This window comes from Garra rufa, chromosome 25 (genome assembly GCF_049309525.1).
Source record: "Garra rufa chromosome 25, GarRuf1.0, whole genome shotgun sequence".
In the NCBI taxonomy this organism is placed as follows: domain Eukaryota; kingdom Metazoa; phylum Chordata; class Actinopteri; order Cypriniformes; family Cyprinidae; genus Garra; species Garra rufa.
Genome location: NC_133385.1, coordinates 13,498,662 through 13,520,793, shown reverse-complemented (window position 1 = coordinate 13,520,793; position 22,132 = coordinate 13,498,662). Strand labels below are relative to the sequence as shown.

General features: G+C 36.0%; 1 protein-coding gene across 1 annotated transcript in view; it reads right to left on the bottom strand.

Annotated features, from left to right (window-relative positions):
• lrp5 (low density lipoprotein receptor-related protein 5) overlaps positions 1 to 15,327 on the bottom strand; it is a 98,154-nt gene extending 82,827 nt beyond the window's left edge. The window contains exons 1-3 of the mRNA XM_073831581.1: positions 15,151 to 15,327; positions 4,290 to 4,490; positions 221 to 440 (exon numbers count right to left, since the gene is read on the bottom strand). Of these exons, the coding sequence (XP_073687682.1) occupies positions 221 to 440; positions 4,290 to 4,490; positions 15,151 to 15,232 (503 nt within the window). The 5' untranslated portion in view covers positions 15,233 to 15,327. The remainder of the gene's footprint in view (positions 1 to 220; positions 441 to 4,289; positions 4,491 to 15,150) is intronic.
• Between the last annotated feature and the right edge of the window lie 6,805 nt (positions 15,328 to 22,132).

Here is a 22,132-nt window from a genome sequence, read left to right as displayed (position 1 = left end):
CACAACAACAGGAAACAGCCAGAACGCTACGTTGCATCCCAATCTCCCTTTTGGGGGGTGGGAAGTTCTAATGGCCTATAAATAAACAACCAGGCCATGCATTAATGAACGCTGGGGGTCAAGGGTGGAAGGGACACATGCGAAGACCACCCACTGAATGGAGGATGGGGACGAGAGAAAGAGGAAATGAGGAAATGACAGCAGAGAGGAAGGGACTCACCTATGAGAAGGGTTTAGCGCTATCGCCCTGGGCTGGTCGAGGTCTTGCCAGAAAAGCACCTTGCGAGAGGTGCCGTCCAAGTTGGCCACTTCGATGCGGTTCGTCTCCGAGTCGGTCCAGTAGAGCTTGTGGCCGAGCCAGTCGCAGGCTAAGCCATCGGGAGAGTCCAGACCTGATACCACCACCGTCTGCCCTTTGCCCAGTGTGGCCTCCTTCATAGCTGGAAAAACAAGGCCTCCTTTCAGTTCCACAACAGTATTATCAGTTTAAGCATTCCTCAAATGTTTCATTCTGCCTCCAGATAAAGATACATTTTTGTTGTGCTACAGCACGGTTGCTGCCCGCAAAAATAAATAAATACTATTTTTTATGTAGTGCCAACTTTGGATGATATCAAATATCCCTCCATTTATTATTTTTTAGTTATTATACACAATATATACACAGTTGTGGTCAAAAGTTTACATACACTTTGCAGAATCTGCAAAATGTTAATTATTTTACCATAATAGGAGGGATTACACAAAAATGTATGTTATTTCTCATTCAGTAATGACCTGAAGAAGATATCTCATATGTCCTAAATGGTTAAACTGCTTCCACAAATTGTGTATTTGAACCCTTTCCAACAATGACTGTATGATTTGAGATCCATCTTTTCACACTGAGGACAACTGAGGGACTCATAAGTAACAGGGCTCGAAATTGCGACCATTTTGGTCGCATATGCTCCCAAAATTTAATCTGCGCGACCTCAAATTATATTTGGGAGCATTTGTGCGAGTGCGAGTAATTGTTGTGGTGCGACTTTAATTTCTTTACAAAACTTTGGCTAGTAGTTAACTGCACAGACTGTTGTGAGCTGATGCAGTGACAGGTTCGGCGTTCTCTCTTTTGATTTTGGACAATTAAAAGGTCTCCACAATCTGCTTTTGAAGAAATCTGCCGCCTCCGTCTCAATATACTGTACAACGCCGCATAAATTCACATCAGAAGATAACTCAGCGGCAGAGTTTCACTCAGGCAGGGGCGTAATTTCCACTCGTGACATGTGGGATGTCCTCCCACTTTCAAATGGTTTTGTTACAGTAATCTCTTGTATTGTAGAATGCACGTTCAGCACCGTCGAGAGTTTCGCGGGATCGTTAAAACGAAACCAAAAGTAAAACGTGCTTGTGCATTCAAAAGCAATTTTTATACCCCACGTTTAGAGAGCGACTCCCCAATGTGCGCAAATTAGGCTACATAATATATCTAGGCTGTTATTAGTATGTGGGCTATAATAAGTTGTATAGTGTCTATAGCTCTGTATAAGAAATTCGGTCATTTGCACTTTGAATATTGAAAGAGTAGCCTACTTTGATCATGCCTGCACTTATTGTCTACACGACTAAGAAAGAAGTGTCGTTTATTTTTTGTTGTTTATACTGTAGATTGTTTAAAAATGCAGTGGTTGTCTCTAAATGGCTTTAACTCTTTAACTTAGTAACTATAATAGAGAAAATAAACATCTTGTTCATGTACTCATATTTTCATTCATTCTTGTCCCTTGCTTAAGACGTAAAATAAATATATAAAAAAGGCTTTCAGAATCAGCCCATTTGCTTGTAAAACATCTGCATTCAGAATTGACCATGAAGAATCAAGATCGGCGCATTATTAAAACGAAATTAGGTGCTCCTACAATTTTTTGGTGCTCCTAACTTTTTGAAGTTGGGAGCACCAGTGCTACCAAGTAAAAAAGTTAATTTCGAGCCCTGAGTAACTATTACAGAAGGTTCAAACGCTCACTGATGCTTCAGAAGGAAAGCAGATGGATTAAGAGCTGTTCAAAAAACTTTTGAACAGAATGGAGATGTGTACATTTTTCTTATTTTGCTTAAATATCATATTTTCCTTTCATTTAGTACTGCCCTTCAGAAGCTACAGAGGATAGTTACATGTTTCCCTAAAGACAAAATAAGTTTTATTTACCCTGCTCTTCAAAATGAAAAAGGGCAGCTGTGGATCATCCAGGTAACAACACAGAATCGAAATCGAAAACTTTTTTATAATTTTAACTTTTTTTGTGGACTATATATATAAACGTCTTATGTGAAAACTCTTGTTTAGGTCAGTACTAAATAAAAAAACAACTTGAATTTTGTATGATCCCTTTTATTTTGGTAAAATAATTAACATTTCGCAGATTCTGGAAGGTGTACGTAAACTTTTGACCACAACTGTAGATCATAACAGATCATGTGACACTAAAGACTGGAGTAATGGCTGCTGAAAATTCAGCTTTGTCATCACAAGAATAAATTTTAACATTTAAAATGTATGAAAATAGAAAAGAATAGAATAGAAAACTTTTTTCTAATTAAATTTCACAATATTACTGTTTTTACTGTATTTTGATCAAAAAAATGCATAAAAATATTTGAAAATCGTATAAACTAGGGTTGTTCCGATTCCGATACTAGTATCGGAAATGCCGCCGATACCACAAAAAAAATCTAGCATCGGAATTCGGCGAGTACTTGAACCCACGTACCGACCCGATACCATTTTCTTAAAATATGTTATTCCCGCTAGCAAATCAGAAGCCAGTTCTTCTTCGCGGCTCAGAATGCAAACAGTGTTGCCACAAGCAACCACTGTTTAGAGCAGCGAAGAAGAAATACAAATGTGCTAGCAGTTTGTCCGCTAAAACGGCGGCATGTCTCATATGTAGGGCTTTATGATTTCTGCGATGCGGAAAACACGGACGGAATCGCGGAATCCAGTCAAAATGGAACTTACAGTTTAACGCGGAACGTCACGGAATTTGTCAAAGTTTGATGCATTAATCAAAGGTAGTTCATTACACTTAAATCAAATCGTGACATGGACTAATATTAAGCCAAATACCGACTGTTTAAATACGAATTAATGCGTGGTTCTGTGTTAATGAATTGTACAGGCGCGTGGTTTGTTTACTCCTTGTACTGAAGCGTGCGGGACACTTGCGGTAATATTAAAGGGCTCCAGACTGTGACCAATTTTTCTGCCAGTGTTACTAATTTTCGTGAGCGGTCACACTGGCGCGACCACCGCGTTGTTCAACTCATAAGCTCTGCCATTTCTGTCTCAGATGAGAAACATAAAATGGCACGCGAAACGAAAGTGAAACTAACACGACACGTTTGAGCTGCTCAGCGCTGACCGTTTATCAGCTTGGACTGCAACGCAAACAAACTTGCACAAACCCCGAACAGCTTTATTCGGGAGCCAACGTTGATTTTGCAACACTGTTACTGCTGCGAGATGCAGTGAGGAGCATTTGAAAATGCCGCACAATGAATAAGGTTGCTGCGAGATCTAGTGAGAATCTTTCAAATTCTGGCCAAAATTCTCTGTTATAAACAGGGCTGATGTACGTCAGAAAACCAGATTAGTAATACTAACTATATGAAAAAATATTAGTCAAATGTATGTCATATAATAAAAATACTCTAGTTCACTGTATATGTCATATAATAAAAGTTCAATGTATGTCATATAATAAAAATATTCTAGTTCACTGTATATATCACTGTATATTTGTTTTATTAAGGAATAAGTCTGAAGCACACAATAAAATAATTTATTAGTATTATCTACAGCTGTATATACAATTACACACCCAGGTATCGGATTAGTACTCGGTATCGGCCGATACCCCGAGCCCAGGTATCAGAATAGGTATCGGGAAGGAAAAAATGGTATCGGAACATCTCTAGTATAAACCCAAACATTTGAATAGTAGTGCATTTTGTAATTTCTAAACTCTCTTAAGCATCACAACTTTTTAACACTGACAAAACCTTTTTTTATGTTTGTTTGTTATTTATGGAGAAATAGTGTAAAATTATAATAATCAGCCATTTCCAGTTGTGGTGGTTATAGCAATAAAAAAAAAACAAATCTCACAGGTGAGTATATATATAACAATTTAAATTTTTAGATAAACTATTCCACAAAAAGGATTTTTTTTTTTTTTTTTTTTTTTTGCCATCTACAGTAATTTCCTTGAACGCAATTCCAAACCACAAAATGCTGATCTTACAGATAGTAGAGAGGTTGTAGTAGGTCTGTTTGATAGCCTCTTCACTGACGTCCGTCCAGAATATCAGGCCCTCCGAGAAGAGAAAGTCCACTGCGGCCGCATCCTCAAGATCACTGACAACCACTGCGGACTCCGTCCGGCCCACCTCTGCGTCCACCAGCCGGACATCCCGCCGGTTGGCGAAGAGCAGCAAGGGAGAACCTGGAGGCCAAAATTCAGATGTGACCAAAAACATAGGAAAGATTTCATTTCACTTTCATTTTACAAATTATGACTCTGCATTTCTGCTACTAAGCAATCTGCCATTCCAATAAAACATGCTTCGTAATCCACTCTGTCCGTCTGCTGCAACCCAGGCTCCCTGTCTCTAAATAATCAGTGTTTTTCATGAACTCATCGCACTAAATGAGAGGCACATGTGACGCTCTCTAGGGAATGAATAGCAGAGGAAACAACGGAAATGTCTGCCCTTCATTTTGGCACCCAGAGATCTCCACAGGGACCGCCAGTTGGCACCTCGCGGCCGTCTGCATGTGCCAGCAAGTGCCACTCACATTGCAGTCAATAACTTCCAGGGGGTGAGGAGAAGGGGAGAGAGGACATATGATGTCATTAGATGCAGACACAATGACTATGGCGAGAGTGCTGAGGGTTGGGACATCCTGCTGTGGTTTACCAGCATGCCACTTTACTAAGAACCATGTCACCATCGATAAGCAACTGCGGGCTTCTGTTATTCACAGAGATGCTATTAATAATAACACGGTAAACTCCTCATAGGTAAATATTTTCTATATAAAGCCTATTGTGTCATATTTGGTAAGCAAATTTCGAAGGCCTCTAAATGATCAACAACATGATCAAAACTTTGCTGAAAAAAATTGTACACATTCTACTAAATGCCTTGTGTTGTCTGATTGATAGTTTATATGTTTTTACCTTCTACTATCAATCTAAAACTGTCCACCTTCAGGCTGTGTCTTTTTCCCCCTGTATTTTATATTCTTAGTATCATTAAAGAAACTTAGATACACTTGATTATATATTATTATCATTGGTCACTAACTATTACTTTGGCAATTGAGTAATCGGCCGATTATTCTGATTAATCGAGTGGATAATTATAATTTTTAATATTGTTTATATTTTTGGTAGTAATAAAAATAGACCTAAGTGATCAACGTTAAGTACTTACGTAATTTAAATTAAAAAGCAACTAATCAAATGGTTTTAATAAACAAAACTGTTAAAATACATAAGGTATGATAAACAATACAATACACTGCAAAGCGTGATCTCATCCTTGCTTAATAGTGACTAAGGGCCATCACTAACAATTATTTTGGTAATCGATTATTCTGTTGATTATTCTGACGATTAATTGAGTAATCAGATAATAATTATTATGTATATATATTTTTGGTGGTATTAAAAATAGACCTAAGTGAACAATATCCTTTAAAATGACTTAAAATACATATATAATAGAAATGAGGCAATAATAATTTGTTCAAATAAAGTATCAAAAGTGAGTAATCATATGGTTTTATTGAACAAAACTGTTCAAATACATAACGTATTATAAACAATAGAGCTAATGTACAATACACATAACAAATGACTGCAGAGGCCACCAACGGCCTGACGATTGTTTTTACACTTTAAAGCGCAATCTAATCCTTGTTTATTATTGACTAAACATTTAATTCAAATGCTGACTTAATTTTTAATATTTGGCCATTTATTCACAACAGAAATGCCACAGCCACTGTAATTCTTTAATATGTAGACATTAGGGGTGTAACGATATGCCTAGGTCACGATACGGTACGTATCACGATATTGGGTTCACGATACGATACGTATCACGATATTGGGTTCACGATACGATACATATCACGATATTGGGTTCACGATACGATACGTATCACGATATTGGGTTCACGATACGATACGTATCACGATATTGGGTTCACGATACGATACGTATCACGATATTGGGTTCACGAAACGATACTTATCACGATATTGGGTTCACGATACGATACGTATCACAATATTGGGTTCACGATACGATACGTATCACGATATTGGGTTCACGATACGATACGTATCACGATATTGGGTTCACGATACGATACGTATCACGATATTGGGTTCACGATACGATACGTATCACGATATTGGGTTCACGATACGATACGTATCACGATATTGGGTTCACGATACGATACGTATCACGATATTGGGTTCACGATACGATACGTATCACGATATTGGGTTCACGATACGATATGCATCACGATATTGGGTTCACGATACGATACGTATCACGATATTGGGTTCACGATACGATACGTATCACGATATTTAACAAAAATTAAAACATGAAACTGAAAATCAAACAACAGATTTATTTATTTTTAAAAAAACTAATTTCAATAGCTTTCTTAGTTTTACATACAAGGTCACATTTTAAGGTTTAATAAAAACCTTCTGTATTAAAATTAGCACATTAAGAAAGACACTGATTAATTATCCTGTGTTTGTGTAGGTTTATAAATGATTTACCTAACAAATCTGATGCAATGGTGCACGTTGCGTCACCAAATGAAGGTTATAATAAATCCAAACTCACATCAATATGCACAGATGAAGTGAGTTTGAGATGCTCCACACATGTAAAAGTTTGTGTGGAGCAGCATTTACTGTCAACGTAACCTACACGCATGTAAAAAAATTAAAGTGCATATATTTTTTAATTGAATCGTAGCGTTTGTGAATTCACAATATCATTGTGTTTTAAATAGGTTTAACACATCATGCAGTCATAGAAAACAATCGAATAATGTGTTTCATGTATTTGCGTCCATGGAATGCACCACTTCCGGTATTTTGACGGTTACTCGACACAGTCAAATTGCAGTTGAGCACTCTGATCATTTAGAAAACTAATAGCACACCTCTCTAAAACAAACACATGATTTCAGATATCATTCATGTCTGTAGCACAAACTTTGCGGGATGAGTTACGCGCCAAAGTTTAATACCTGTGATTAGAGGTTTGCTTTGAGGCCAATCTAAAGCATGAGCGAGAGTAATAGCAATTATTGCCTTATTTCGAGATTTCGACAGTCCTAAAGTGGCATTTTCCATCACGTGACCTCAGCTTTCTGCCCAGGCCGGTATCCACTAAGCAAGCGGTCTTAGGAGACTAAACAGTGCACGATATGTGATTTGGTGTTATCTGAAAGCAAACACCGCAGCAATTTTTGGCTTGAGGGTTATTTTATCAGCAACCACCAGGAAGGAAAACCAGCATGTAAGTGTCCTGTAAAGCTCCTCTGTTGAAAAAAAGGTGCTAGCAAACAACCACAGATCTCCTACATTTCAGAGTCATCACACTTAACTTTATGAATCACTTGCCAGCTGGGATAACATAAGATCTTTCAACTACAGACAACTATAAATAAGTCATTTATAAAATGAAAGTGTGGCACCAAACATAACAAATAAAGATGATTTAAGCTTTTACATTATTGTAGCTGATAAGAAAGTGGATTCAGAAGTCAATATAGTTTGTTTTAAGGCAATGGCAATGCTATTGAAATTATTAAAATTATATTATCAAAAACAAACCAAAAAAAAAAAAAAAAAAAACACATTAGGTCAGGATTAACATTTATTTAAAATGTACTAAAAGCCTCAGTTAATGTAGTTTAAAAGGCTGAACCCAAATCAAATAAACTACACTTTTGATTAGAAAATCGAGCTAACAAAAGAAAAAGGAAGAGGAGATTTACACCAGATGCTCTGTTTGAGCTTGTCACGTTATTTAAATATCAGTGGCTTCCTGGTAAGCACACACATATTCATATTTAGTCATTTCCAAAACACGCTCAGAAGCCAAATTTTATATATACTTCTAACTTTCTATCCTTAGAGACCACAAGTTCCAAGACAAATTTACCAAGTCTAAAACAACACCTTTAAGCTCCACTTTCCGTACAGATATCGCAAACTAAAAGCCCAGCTATGACCAAAGGAAGTGTCTTGCAATTATTTTCTAAGTGTAAACGCAACTTTAAGATGATTTATAGTTGTATACACTTCGTGCAAACACAGCACTCCGTCTACTAAACAGTGACAGAGGCGTGAAGTACACATGCTGTAAGCAACAACAGACCCCAGACATCAAACGATAATCGTCCGTCCTCATTCCGCCTGGCCCACAGATTGTTTCTTCAATCATTTTGTCCACCTCTCTCACTCCTTTCTTCCAGCTTTCCAACTACATCAAAGACAGAGGTGTATTTGAATCACTGTGAAAAGGAGATGCAGGTCTATTGTTTCTTCTTATCAGCTTGTTCCTTCAAGGATATACATATTGCAGAGTTTGGTTGGAATATTCACAATATACATGTCATTTAGGTGGCATAATTGCAGCATATGCTTCCATCTGCACAGAAAAGCCTTTGGAATGGTCCAGCAGAGCCTGGGAGGACTGTGCACCTCCTTCCCCGGCGAGCACAGAGCAGTGGGGATTAAAAAGATAACCTCGTCCCAACAGCTGCACTGTTTTATGAGATCACACAGACCTTTGTGGCCCAAATGTGCAGAAAAAAAACACCACCAGCAGCAGCATGATGCAGAAGAACCACAACCAGCCCCCCAGCACGATCTCCTACCCAAACAGCCAAGATTACTCACTACAGGTCATTTCAGTTAGCAAAACCAAACACATTAGCTGATGGATAGCTAGACGATAGTTCAAGAAACTACGATTCTCAGTCTTAGGAGTTTACCTTAAGTACTATAAATATATAACACATATACATTTAAAAGTAAAAAATTGTCAATGGTTCTTTTAGATTCAGATTTGTACTCTTTCACTCTATGGTTATTTGGAGATAAATAACATTCTTCATGTTTATTCTAGGTTTCTCAGTTATGTTGTTCTGGGTCTTTGGAGACTAATAATTTTCATGACATCCATTATTATCATCAGACAAATGGTATCAATCTCTCTAAAGCCAGGCTCACACTACAGGTTTTAAAATCCTAACCGATTAGGAAATCTGGTTGCAGCACACACACAAAGAGAATCTTTGCAGATTATCTTCTCTCAAATCTTATACATGCACACACTACAAGATATGAAAATCATGGCACGTCACACACGACAAGATACCGTTAAGTTCATCATGCCAGAGGGATCGCCTCACGTGATCTCACGCAGCAGATCGTCATTGACATTTCAGCAACTAATGTTTACATATGTTAGCAAGCTAGCAGCTTTTTACACTCACTCTGTATTTTCAAAACTGAGGTGAATTAAACCCAGCGCTTCTCTTTGTCCTTACAGTTGTGATACGCTTTTGATACAGACAGTCCATTTATTGCTAAACTTCCACAAGCAGTTTCCTCCATTTCCACTATCCAGCAAAACCGTGCAGCAGCTGCTTTGCGGTCACGTATTGACTGTTGTGAAAGTAGGCTACTTCACATAGAAATCATAATCATATTAAATCTTTTAATTTAAAATCCTAAATATCAAACATATTTGATATCAATCGGGACGGCCCTGATTTGTGTGGCAGCAGATCGAGACGTGCATTCGATCTGTGAACACCTCACATTACCTTATCGGGCTAAAAATCCTGTAGTGTGAGCCAGGCTTAAAGGAAGGAAGGACAGACGGACCTCAATAGACAGACAGACAGATATTCAGACAATAGACAGACATACAGACAGACAGACAGACAGACAGACAGACAGACAGACAGACAGACATTCAGACAATAGACAGACAGACAGACAGACAGACAGACAGACAGAGAACTTTATAACCTCAATTTTTACCTCAGACAGAAAGACAGACAGATATACAGACAATAGACAGACAGAGTCAGAAGTACAAACACAGACATACAGAAAAATAGACAGACAGACATTTAACTTTATAACCTTAATTTTTACCTTAGACAGACATGTAGACAAATAGACAGACAGACAGACATACATATAGACCAATAGACAGACAAATAGAAGGACAATAGACAGACTCAGAAGTACATTTACATTTAGACATTTAGCAGACGCTTTTATCCAAAGCGACTTACAAATAAGGACAATGAAAACAATCAAAATCAACAAAAGAGCAATAACACGCAAGTGCTATGACAAGTCTCATTACAAACACAGACAGACCGAAAAATAGACAGATATTTAACTTTATAACCTCAATTTTTTACCTCAGACAGACTGATAAATAGACAGACTCAGAAGGACAGTCACACAGACAGACAGATATATACATAGACAACAGACAAATAGACAGACAGGCAGGCAGACAGACTGATAGACTGATAAATAGACAGACTCAGAAGGACAGTAACAAAGACAGACAGAAAGCTAGACAATAGACAGACAGACAGACTCAGAAGGAGAGATACACAAACAGAAAGGCAGGACAATTGACAGACAGATATTTAACTTAACTATAACCTCAATTTTTTACCTCAGACAGACAGATACATAGATAGAGAAATAGATAGAAAATGACAGACAGACAGACAGAGAGAGAGAGACAGACAGAAAGACAGACAGATAGGAAAAAATACCTTGATTTTTACCTCAGACAGACAATAGACAGACAAATATAACTTTATAACCTTTATTTGTACATCAGACAGACAGATATAGACATAGGAAATTACAGATAGATCATATATAACTTTAATTTTTTTCTCAGACAGACAGTCAACTTTGTAGTTCACCCTTTTTTTGCGTATTTCAGAGGTTTTACTGTATAGAAACATAATTAGAAGCCACTCAAAGGAGTTTCTGCAAGTTCACAACTTCTGTGGACACAAATCTTTTTCACAGAGCACATCTGATCTCACTACGAGAAAGAAAAGGGAAAACAGATGAACTCCGGCAACGCCGGCGTAATGGTTTTAGAGGCAACGTGCCAGAGATCCAGAGGACAAAAGCAAAGCGAGCCTTGTTTCAATGGACATTTAAACACTGCGGCTTACTAGAGGAAACAAAATCAGTCAAAGTCCCGCAATAAATTTCAGCCACAGCGTGAAGATCACTAATCTCCCTAAACACACGTCCCTAGGAGAACTCATTTCCAGTTTATACCCGAGCACCCATATGACTTAGGAACTTCCGCTCTTCTCAGACTTTTGTAGTGCCAGGAGGGGGAGTTCAGAGCACCTGGGCCCACCGGGCTCCTCCTTTGTAGAGGAACAGCACAAAGAAACAGCTGAAGGAGTCTGAGCTTGTCACCAGAATTAACCGTCTTCAGAAGGGAGGAGCACAAAGGAGGCTAGAGGTCTACGAACACGTGAAGACTCCTGGAAAGTGGGTAAAAGAGCTTCAAATCAAAAGCTCCTCAGCTCATTCACTATCTCTGTTTTCTTTCTCTTCCTCTGTCCTCAATCTCCTTTTACTTACCTGATCTGCCTGATTACGATCAAAACCGGTCGCTCACTTCCTCCAACCCTTATCAGCGAGAGACCATACAGCAAAGCGAGAGATTGTGTTAAAGAAAACACACAAGCATGCAAGCATTTTTTTTTTTAAACGTGAACTCTGTAACACCTTATGATCCTAATAAAATAATTTATATCTAAATATCTATCCATCTGAATGACAATTTAAAAACAGTCCTGCAACACCCATAGTAGGATATAAAATAGCGACTGGTTGTTACATTCCCTTCAGTTTCCCGCAAAAAAATCCTTTCATTCAAATGCAAACTTGTTTAATTAGCTTAAGGAGTGATTGACATTGGCAGTAGGAGCTTGACAATTGCATCAAAAGTTTTGTGGTTTTTGTTATGCTAAAACTCAACAAGGCCTTTTGTTGTTCACTTATGTTAAATTAGCATTACATGCAACAGATTTTACTCCACCACTTTGTCTTCGAATACGCAAAAATGGAAAAAAGTCTTTAAAAAAAAAGACCACTGGGTTACAACTTATTAAATTTGCACTAGAAAAACTCCAGAGCAAGGCTTTGACATTTGCAGTGATGCTTGCTGGCAGACATTTCCAACCTTACATAGCGACATGTCAACAAATGAGCCACTCGCTATTGACGTGACCTGAATAAATAAGGTTTTTCTCTAGAAACATTTAAGAACGCTGAGCCCAAGCTCCAAAGAAAAATAACATGACAGTCTGTTCTCAAAATTGCAATATAATAGCTTGTAATAAGGCAACAGCAGCTGCATACAAATGATGCAGGCCTGCAATAATTGAAGTACTTCGTGATGCCAAAATCAGAACATTTCAGCCAAGAAGAAGTAGGTTTTTTGTTCTTCAAATGGTTCTTTGCACTACTAGCAAATTCACAATATTATAGCTTTTCAATTAGGGTTCTCTAAGCACCCATATATAAATGGTTTCCTACAACACGAGAGGATTAAATTGTTTGTTGTGGAACTTATTAAAGGTTTCCAACTAGTAAAACGTTTTTGGATCTAATTGGAATCTTTATTTTTTACAGAACTGGAACTTTTAATACAAAGTTATTAATCAACCATAACAAGTACATGTCAATTCAAATCTGAATATATCAGAAAACATGAATTAAGCATTTCTAACTTAGCATTATTTTCGGAAACAAAGCTTGTTGGAATGCATTACAAAACTAGTCTAACTCAGACTAATTATCTTAAGCAACATTTACGCAATTAACGGTTAGAAGAGTAGTCTGAAAGCTTGTTGGAATACAAAAAGGTCTATGGTTGGTAAATGTTAGGAGTACAGTTATGAATAGAAGATAAACAGATATGAGTTAAGGCACATAATAAGACTAAATGCGTCTGAATTGAACTATTCACACGCTTCTACTTCCTTGCCCCAGAAATACCAGCAAACCAGAGTTCAACCTCTCTCCCTCTCTAGGCGTGAATAGAACCATCCCAGCAAACCAATAATGAGTACATGGTGCTAAAACTATAAATATTTAAGCACAGGCCTGTTTGTACGCCAATTTCTCATCAGAAACCGTCACAGGAAAAGTTTTCAGTGATGCTTCTCTATAACAGTATAAAAATGAGCTGGTGTTAATAATTTGTGTCCAGGGTTTTTAAAATAGATGTAACCCTGGACCACAAAACCAGTCTTAAGTAGCATGAGTATATTTGTAGCAATAGCCAGAAAAACACTGTATGGGTTAAAGTTATTGATTTTTCTTTTATGGCAAAATCATTCATGTTCCATGAAGATATTTAGTAAATTTTCAACCATAAATATATCAAAACTAGTAATATGCATTGCTAAGAACTTCATATGGACAACCTTAAAGGCGATTTTCTCAATATTTTGAATTTTTTTGCACCCTCAGATTCTAGATTTTCAAATAGTTGTATCTCAACTAAATACTGCCATATTCTAACAAACCATACATTAATGGAAAGCTATTTTATTCAGCTTTTAGATGTATAAATCTTACTTTCCAAAAATGTACCCTTATGACTGGTTTTGTGGTCCAGGGTCACATCTGTGTCCAGAGTTTCCAAAATAGATATTTAAATGTATACTTATTTTTGAGATGGATAGATAGATAAATAGATAGATAGACAGATGACAATGATAGGATAATAAGATCATGTTCCATAAAGACATTTTGTAAATTTCCTACCGTAAATATATCAAAACTTAATTATTGATTAGTAATATGCATTGCTAAGAACTTTATATGGAGAACCTTAAACCTTATTTTGATTTTTTTTTGCACCCTCAGATTCTAGATTTTCAGATAGTTGTATCTCAACTAAATATTGTCATAAGCTAACAAACCATGCATTAATGGAAAGCTTATTTATTCTTATGACTGATTTTGTGGCCCAGGGTCACATTTGTGGGCAGGGTTTTCAAAATAGATATTTAAATTTATACTTATTTTTGCGATAGATAGATAGATAGATAGATAGATAGATAGATAGATAGATAGATAGATAGATAGATAGATAGGAGTAATTTGTATGCATTTAACGTATATTAAGCCTAGCTTACAATTTTGTAAGACTATTATTTTAAAAATTCATTTATTACTGTGCAGGTCCATTTTATATAAACTAGTTTATAGTAGAAAGCTAGAAATACTTTACATTCACCTTAACCACTACAGACGTTTACTTACGGTTAACTAGTTTTCTAACTAAAACTAATTACCTGTTAAGCAGTGGTATGTTTGTTTAGGTTATGGAAGTTAGTGTTACTAAGAAATATCTAGCTCTTTGAACTGGCTTAGGGTGTTTAGCTGTTGACTCCTACCAAACTTTAGCAGTGTTTTTGTTGAAACTGCAACGTATCCGCTAAATTCCCAGCAAAACAATTCGAATGAAACAGCCGTCTTTAAAATAGTTTTACAAGTCCATTGAATAATTGTGCACTCTTTTTCACGCTGTTTGACATCCGACACCATCGAGGCCTCCATAACACTGTGATCTTAGAAACTCCGACCAAACATGTCCAATACTTCCAGCAGGGATTACAAAAAGTTGATTTTGGTTTTAAAGCTTCAACTCAACTTTCAGAAACTCACATCTCGGTTAACAAACCCACAGCAGACTCGCTCTAGTTCAAACTTAACGCAGACTCAACTCTCTAAAGTTTCCTCTCAAACCTAGTTGTATTTCAAAATATGTAAACGCTAAAACACACGCTCCTGCGAAACAAAGCAAAATACACAAAACTTAGGCGAACCCGACCGTGCGCTAGTTTGTTTCGCGCTCGTAGCCTACGTTTTACTTTGTATCACATTGTTCGCGGTGATATAATGACTTCAACACCTCTGATCCCGTAGTAGGAAAAACTCCACAAAAACTCTTTTTACTCACCACGAATCACCGTCAGACTACAACAAAGCAGCAGTTCCAGCAATAAAATCTCCATCGCAAGCGCTCCTCGCTTTAATTCCATAATCCCAGCTCCATTTCTTCGAGGTATTGGTGTTAGGAGAAAGTTTGTAGTCCGTAGGTCGATCAGTCGGACTTTTTTTCGCCCGAGCGACTCTAGCGATAGTAGAGGAGGCACGAGGAGGGGAATGACTGACAGCGGAAACTGATCGACGTCATCAAGTGGGATTGTGTGGCGCTGTGGCGCGTTCGCCTCGCCAGTCCTTTGGAATAGTAGTAGAGGCACAATGTGAACTGTTAGTACGTTTAAAAAGTAAAATACTACTGTAAAATAGGTAAGTGCGAGGTTAAATGTACAGTGCAGTATGTATATGCATTTACGGGAAAATATTGATCAAATTATATATGTACAACTACCGGTCAAAAGATTTTTAATGTTTTCTTTTTTTTTTTTAATGCTCTTTTGCTCACCAAGCCTGCATTTATTTCATTCAAAGAACAGCAAAAATAATATTTTAAATATGTTTACTATTTTAAATAACTGCTTTCTATTTGAATAAATTTTAAAATGTAATTTATTCCTGTGTTTTCAAAGATTAATTTTTAGCATCATTACTCAGGTCACATGATCCCTCAGAAATCATTCTAACTTGCTGATTTGCTTCTCAAAAAACATTTATTATTATTATTATGTTGAAAACAGCCGAGTGGAATTTCTTCAGGTTTCTTTGATAAATACAGTGTTCATAAAAACAGCTTTTATCTAGATTAGAAATATATTTTAACATTATAATCAAAAATGTATACTGTTTCCAAGCTTTTGAATGGTATGTATAATGTTACAAAAGCTTCGGTAAACACACAAAATGCACTTGCCGTATAGATAAGACAGAGATGAGTTTCTTTATCTGCACAGCATTACATGATGTGCTCACCAATGGATCCTCTGCGGTGAATGGGTGCCGTCAGAAGGAGAGTCCAAATAGCTGATAGCATCTCAATTATTTTAAAGATTTTTAGTTTTTAACTTCAAACCTTTGCTAAACTATTAGTCCTCTATATATTGCTTTCTGCAGTTTTGTCTGAATCAGGAGAGAAATACGCACTGATCAAGCACCTTTTGCAATTAAGGAAAGTCCATAACTGTTCTAAACAAATGTGAATTTTAAGTTGCATGGGTATATTTGCAGCAATAGTCAAAAAATGCATTGTATGGGTCAAAATGGCAAAAATCATTAGGATATTCAGATAAGATCATGTTCCATGAAGATATTTTGTCAATTTCCAACAATAAAAATTAGAACTTAATATTTGATTAGTAATATGTATTTCTAAGAACTTCATTTGGACAACTTTAAAGGCGATTTTCTCAATAATTTCAGATAAATGCTGATCTTTGGATTTTTCTATTCATTAAAGAATCCTGAAAAGATGCACTCAACTGTTTTAAATATTGATAATAATAACAATAAAATGTTTCTTGAACAGCAAATCTGCATATTAGAATGATTTCTGAAGAATCATGTGACACTGAAGAATGGAGTAATGATGCTGATAATGTAGCTTTGCTTACAGGAAAAAATTACATTTTAATATATATTCAAATAAAAAGCAAGTGTTTTCAATGGTAAAAATATTTCACAATATTACTGTTTTTGCTGTACTTTGGATCAAATAAATGCAGGCTTGGTGAGCAGAAGAAACTTCTTTAAAGATATTAAAAATCTTTTGACTAACTAATAGATCTAAATCTATATATGTTGTATTTTGTTTTCTAGGTAATGTTACTGTTTTATTATGGTGTTACGTGTGCTACCAGGACGGTGTTTTATGTTTATGTGAGTATCACTGTACTCGTTATGTTATTATTGGCTACAGTTACTAGAGAGGCCAATCTTGATGAACTTTTAGTCATCATGTGGGCAGCCAGTACATTTTACAGTAACAAACAGGTTTGAATCACTCAAACAGCCTGGAATATTAACATTTTAAGATTTATTGACAACCAGCATCAACAGTGTCAAATAATGTTTAAAAAGTCGAATTGCTTTTGTGTAGCCAAGACATTAGGTTTGTGTCTGAAATGAAATAAACCAACTGTTCACTTGAATAAAAAAGTGTGACAGCTTGGCCTGGTAATGTAAGCAGTGCAGGACAGAATTGTACAAATAAATTCTGACCTATTTAACAGTCTTTGAGAATGTGCTGACTTTAAATCAGTACAATGTACAATGACTAATTGTGATGTTTTAAATCATAGGATCATCTATATATACCATACCCTGGTTTGTCAACAGGGGAGGACAACGGGATCTTTTGTACTGGGAACTGATGAAGGGGGCCCACTATAGGTTCACTATGGTACAGCGGCCCAGTTAAAGGTGAGGAACAGAACATGACCATTTCTGTTTTTTGTTTTCTAAAATAAAGAGGGGAAATTCAAAGTTGTGTCATTTCAGTGGAATAAAAGTGATGTTATGTTGTCCTGCACTAAAACAGACTTCCACTTTTATGTCAGAAATCATATTCTGGTACTTCAAGGGAAATTAAGGAGAAGCAACCATTAATGTTTCATAATAAAAATCCTTTCGGAAAAGTAGAAAGAGACTAACATGATTTAATTGTTAATATGCAGTAAGAGAACTTGAGATATATTTGAGTTTTCTGTTTGCAGATTCTCAAATATGGGTTCTTAAACCTAAACATTAGGAGACAAATGTGAGATTAGTGTCTTCCAGGGTCTTTTTGTCAGGAGAACAATTTGAAGAGGTGTGAAAACAGTTTGAAATAATGGAGATAGAACTATCTGAAAAGTAGGATAAATGATTGAAATTTTAAATCTCATTTCATTCATAATTCTCATTAAATCATCATTTAGATCTCATTTGTTCTTGGGAGAACTTGATGAGACATTTTTGAGTTCTCCAATAACAGATTGTCAAAAAGGTGCTTCAAGTGATGCCATAAAAGAACCATTTTTGGTTCCACAAAGAACCATTCAGTCAAAGGTTCTTTAAAGAACCATTTCTTGCTTAGCTTTTTATAATCTGAAGAAACTTATTTTTGCCACAAAGAACCTTTTGTGAAACAGAAAGGTTCTTCAGATGTTACAGGTTCTTTATGGAACCATTTAGACAAAAAGGTTCTTCTATGGCATCGCAAAGCACCCTTATTTTTAAGAGTGTATGAGATTAGTCTTTTCTGGAAGAAACAATTGAGATATTTAAGAGATCACAGACTTCCACTACGACATGTTTCCCTTTTCATATACTCTTTTGAGGCTTTATATTCTGGTACTTTAGGGGAATTTCAATAGAAGCAACCGGTTTTTCATAATAAGAAAAACCCCTTCAGAAAAGTAAAAAGAGACCAACATGATGCAATTGTTTTAAATGCAGTAAGAATATAGAGTTTGGCGTTGGGAGAAGTTCATGAGATATTTGAGTTCTCTGGTGGCAGATTCTCAAATATGGGTTCTTAAACCTAAACATTAGGAGACAAATGTGAGATTAGTGTCTTCCAGGGTCTTTTTGTCAGGAGAACAATTGTCAGGAAAACAGTTTGAAATAATTGAGATAGAACGATCTGAAAAGTAGGATAAATGATTGGAATTTTAAATCTCATTTCATTCATAATTCTCATTAATTCATCATTTAGATCTCATTTGTTCTTGGGAGAACTTGATGAGACATTTTTTGAGTTCTCCAATAACAGATTGTCAAATACACTCTTAAAAATAAAGGTGCTTCAAGTGATGCCATAAAAGAACCATTTTTGGTTCCACAAAGAACCATTCAGTCAAAGGTTCTTTAAAGAACCATTTCTTGCTTACCTTTTTAAAATCTGAAGAAACTTATTTTTGCCACAAAGAACCTTTTGTGAAACAAAAAGGTTCTTCAGATGCTACAGGTTCTTTATGGAACCATTTAGACAAAAAGGTTCTTCTATGGCATCGCAAAGCACCCTTATTTTTAAGAGTGCATGAGTTCTGAAACATTATGATACAAATGTGAGATCTTTTCTGGAAGAAACAATTGAGATATTAAAGAGATCACAGACTTCCACTACGACATGTTTCCCTTTTCTTATACTTTTTTGAAGCTTTATATTCTGGTACTTTAGGGGAATTTCAATAGAAGCAACCGGTTTTTCATAATAAGAAAAACCCCTTCAGAAAAGTAAAAAGAGACCAACATGATGCAATTGTTTTAAATGCAGTAAGAATATAGAGTTTGGCGTTGGGAGAAGTTCATGAGATATTTGAGTTCTCTGGTGGCAGATTCTCAGAGTTCTGAAACATTATGATACAAAAGTAAGATAAGTGTTTTCTGGAGTATTTTCTCAGGAGAACAATTTGAAAAGCAGCATAAATAATTCATATATTAAAGAGATGTCATTTGGTCTTGGGAGAACTTGACGAGACATTTGATTTCCCTGATAGCAGCTGACATATTAGAATAAATATGTGAGATTAGTGTCTTCTCGAGTCCTTTTTTAGTAAAATGATCTTAAAAACAGGAGAAATCATTGAGATATTAAAGAGATCTCATTTGGTCTTCAAAGAACTTGATGAGATATTTTTGAGTTCTCCAACTGCAGATTCTCAAATATGAGTTCTGAAACATGATGCAAATGTAAGACTAGTGTTTTCTGGTGTATTTTTCTCAGGAGAACAATCTGAAAAGCAGGAGAAATGATTGAGATATTAAAAGAGATCTCATTTGTTCTTGGGAGAACTTGATGAGACATATTTTAATTCTCTGACCACAGATTGTCAAATTTGCAATCTGAAACATTATGATACAAACGTGAGATTAGTGTTTTCTAGAGTCTTTTCTCAGGAGAACTAGAAATAATTTAGATAAAAAAAAGATCTGGTTTGTTCTTGGGAGAACTTGATGAGACATTTTTGATTTCCCTGATAGCAGACTGTCAAATATACAGTAATATACAGACTGTTCTGACATACAGTATTAAGAGACATATGTAAGCTCAGTGTCTTCTCGAGTCCTTTTTTAGTAGAACGATCTGAAAAGCAAGAGGAATGATTAAGATATGAATCTTATTTAGTCATGGGAGATCTTTATGAGACATGTTTGAGTTCTCCGATTGCAGATTCCTAAATATGAGTTCTGAAACATCATGATGCAAATGTGAAATTAGTCTCTTTTGGAGTCATTTTTCTCAGGAAAACAATCTGAAAAGCAGGATAAATAGAGGTATAAAGAGATCTCATTTGGTCTTGGAAAAATGTGATGAGACATATTTGAGATTTCTGACTCAGATTGTCAAATAGAGCTCTGAAAAATTGAAACATGAAAATCTAAAGAAATTATTGAACTATTAAAGAGATCTCTTTTGGTCTTGGGAGAACTTGATTACTCTGATAACAGATTGTCAAATATGAGTTCTGACATATTAGGAAACATATGTGAGATTAGTGTCTTCTTGAGTCCTTTTTTACTAGAATAATCTGAAAAGCAGGAGAAATGATTGAGATATTAAAGAAATCTCATTTGTTCTTGGGAGAACTTTATGAGACATTTTTGAGTTCTCTGATCGCAGGTTCTCAAATATAAGTTCTGAAACATGTTACAAATATGAAACTAGTGTTTCTGGAGTAATTTTATTTCTCAGGAGAACAATCTGAAAAGCAGAAACAACTGAGATATTAAAGAGATCTCATTTGGTCTTGAGAGAACTTGATGAGACATGTTTGACTTCTCAGAGAACACATGTGAGTTCTGAAACATTATGATACAAACATGAGATTTGTGTTTTCTAGAGTCAAGAAAAGAGTCTGAAAAGCAAGAAAAATTATTGAGATATTGAAGTGATCTCATTTGGTCTTGAGACATGTTTAAGTTCTCTAATTGCAGATTCTCAACTATGAGTTCTGAAACATTAGTTCCTAGGAAATAAATGTGAGATTAGTGTCTTCTTGAGTGTGTGTGTGTGTGTGTGTGTGTGTGTGTGTGTGTGTGTGTGTGTGTTTTTAAATAGAACTATCTGAAAAGCAGGAAAAATAACTGAGATATTAAAGCTACCTCATTTGGTCTTGAGAGAACTTGATGAGACATTTTTGACTTCTCAGAGAACACATATGAGTTCTGAAACATTATGATACAGAAAGTGAGATTAGTCTTTTCTGGAGTCTCTTTCTCAGGGGAACAATCTGAAAAGCAGGAGAAATTAGACATGTTTGAGTTCTCTGACTGTTCTCGAATATAGTTTCTGAAACATTATGATACAAACATGAGACTTGCAGTTTCTGGAGTCAGGAGAAGAATCTGAAAAGTAGGAGAAACGATTGAGATATTGAAGAAATCTCATTTGGTCTTGGGAGAACATTTTGAGAGTTTAAGTTCTCTGATTGCAGATTCTCAAATATGAGTTCTGAAACATTAGGTCCTAGGAAACAAATGCGATATTAGTGTCTTCTCGAGTGTTTTTTTTTAAATAGAACAATCTGAAAAGCAGGAGAAATGACTGAGATATTAAAAAGATCTCATTTGGTCTTGAGAAAACTTGATGAGACACGTTTGACTTCTCAAAGAACACATATGGGTTCTCTGAGTTCTGGAGTCTCTTTCTCAGGAGAACAATCTGAAAAGCAAGAGAAATTAGACATATTTGAGTTCTCTGACTGTTCTCAAATATAGTTTCTGAAACATTATGATACAAACATGAGATCTGCGTTTCCTGGAATCAGGAGAAGAATCTGAAAAGCAGGAGAAACGATTGAGATATTGAAGAGATCTCATTTGGTCTTGGGAGAACATTTTGAGAAATGTTTATGGTCTCTGATTGCAGATTCTCAAAAATGAGTTCTGAAACATGATACATACATGAGAAACAACTGAGATCAATAAGATCTCATTTTACTTTCCTTAGGGAGAGATAAAAACCTTAAAATGTATAAAACCTGCTTTGTAAGTGAATGGCGGATCAGTTCTTCTCTGTA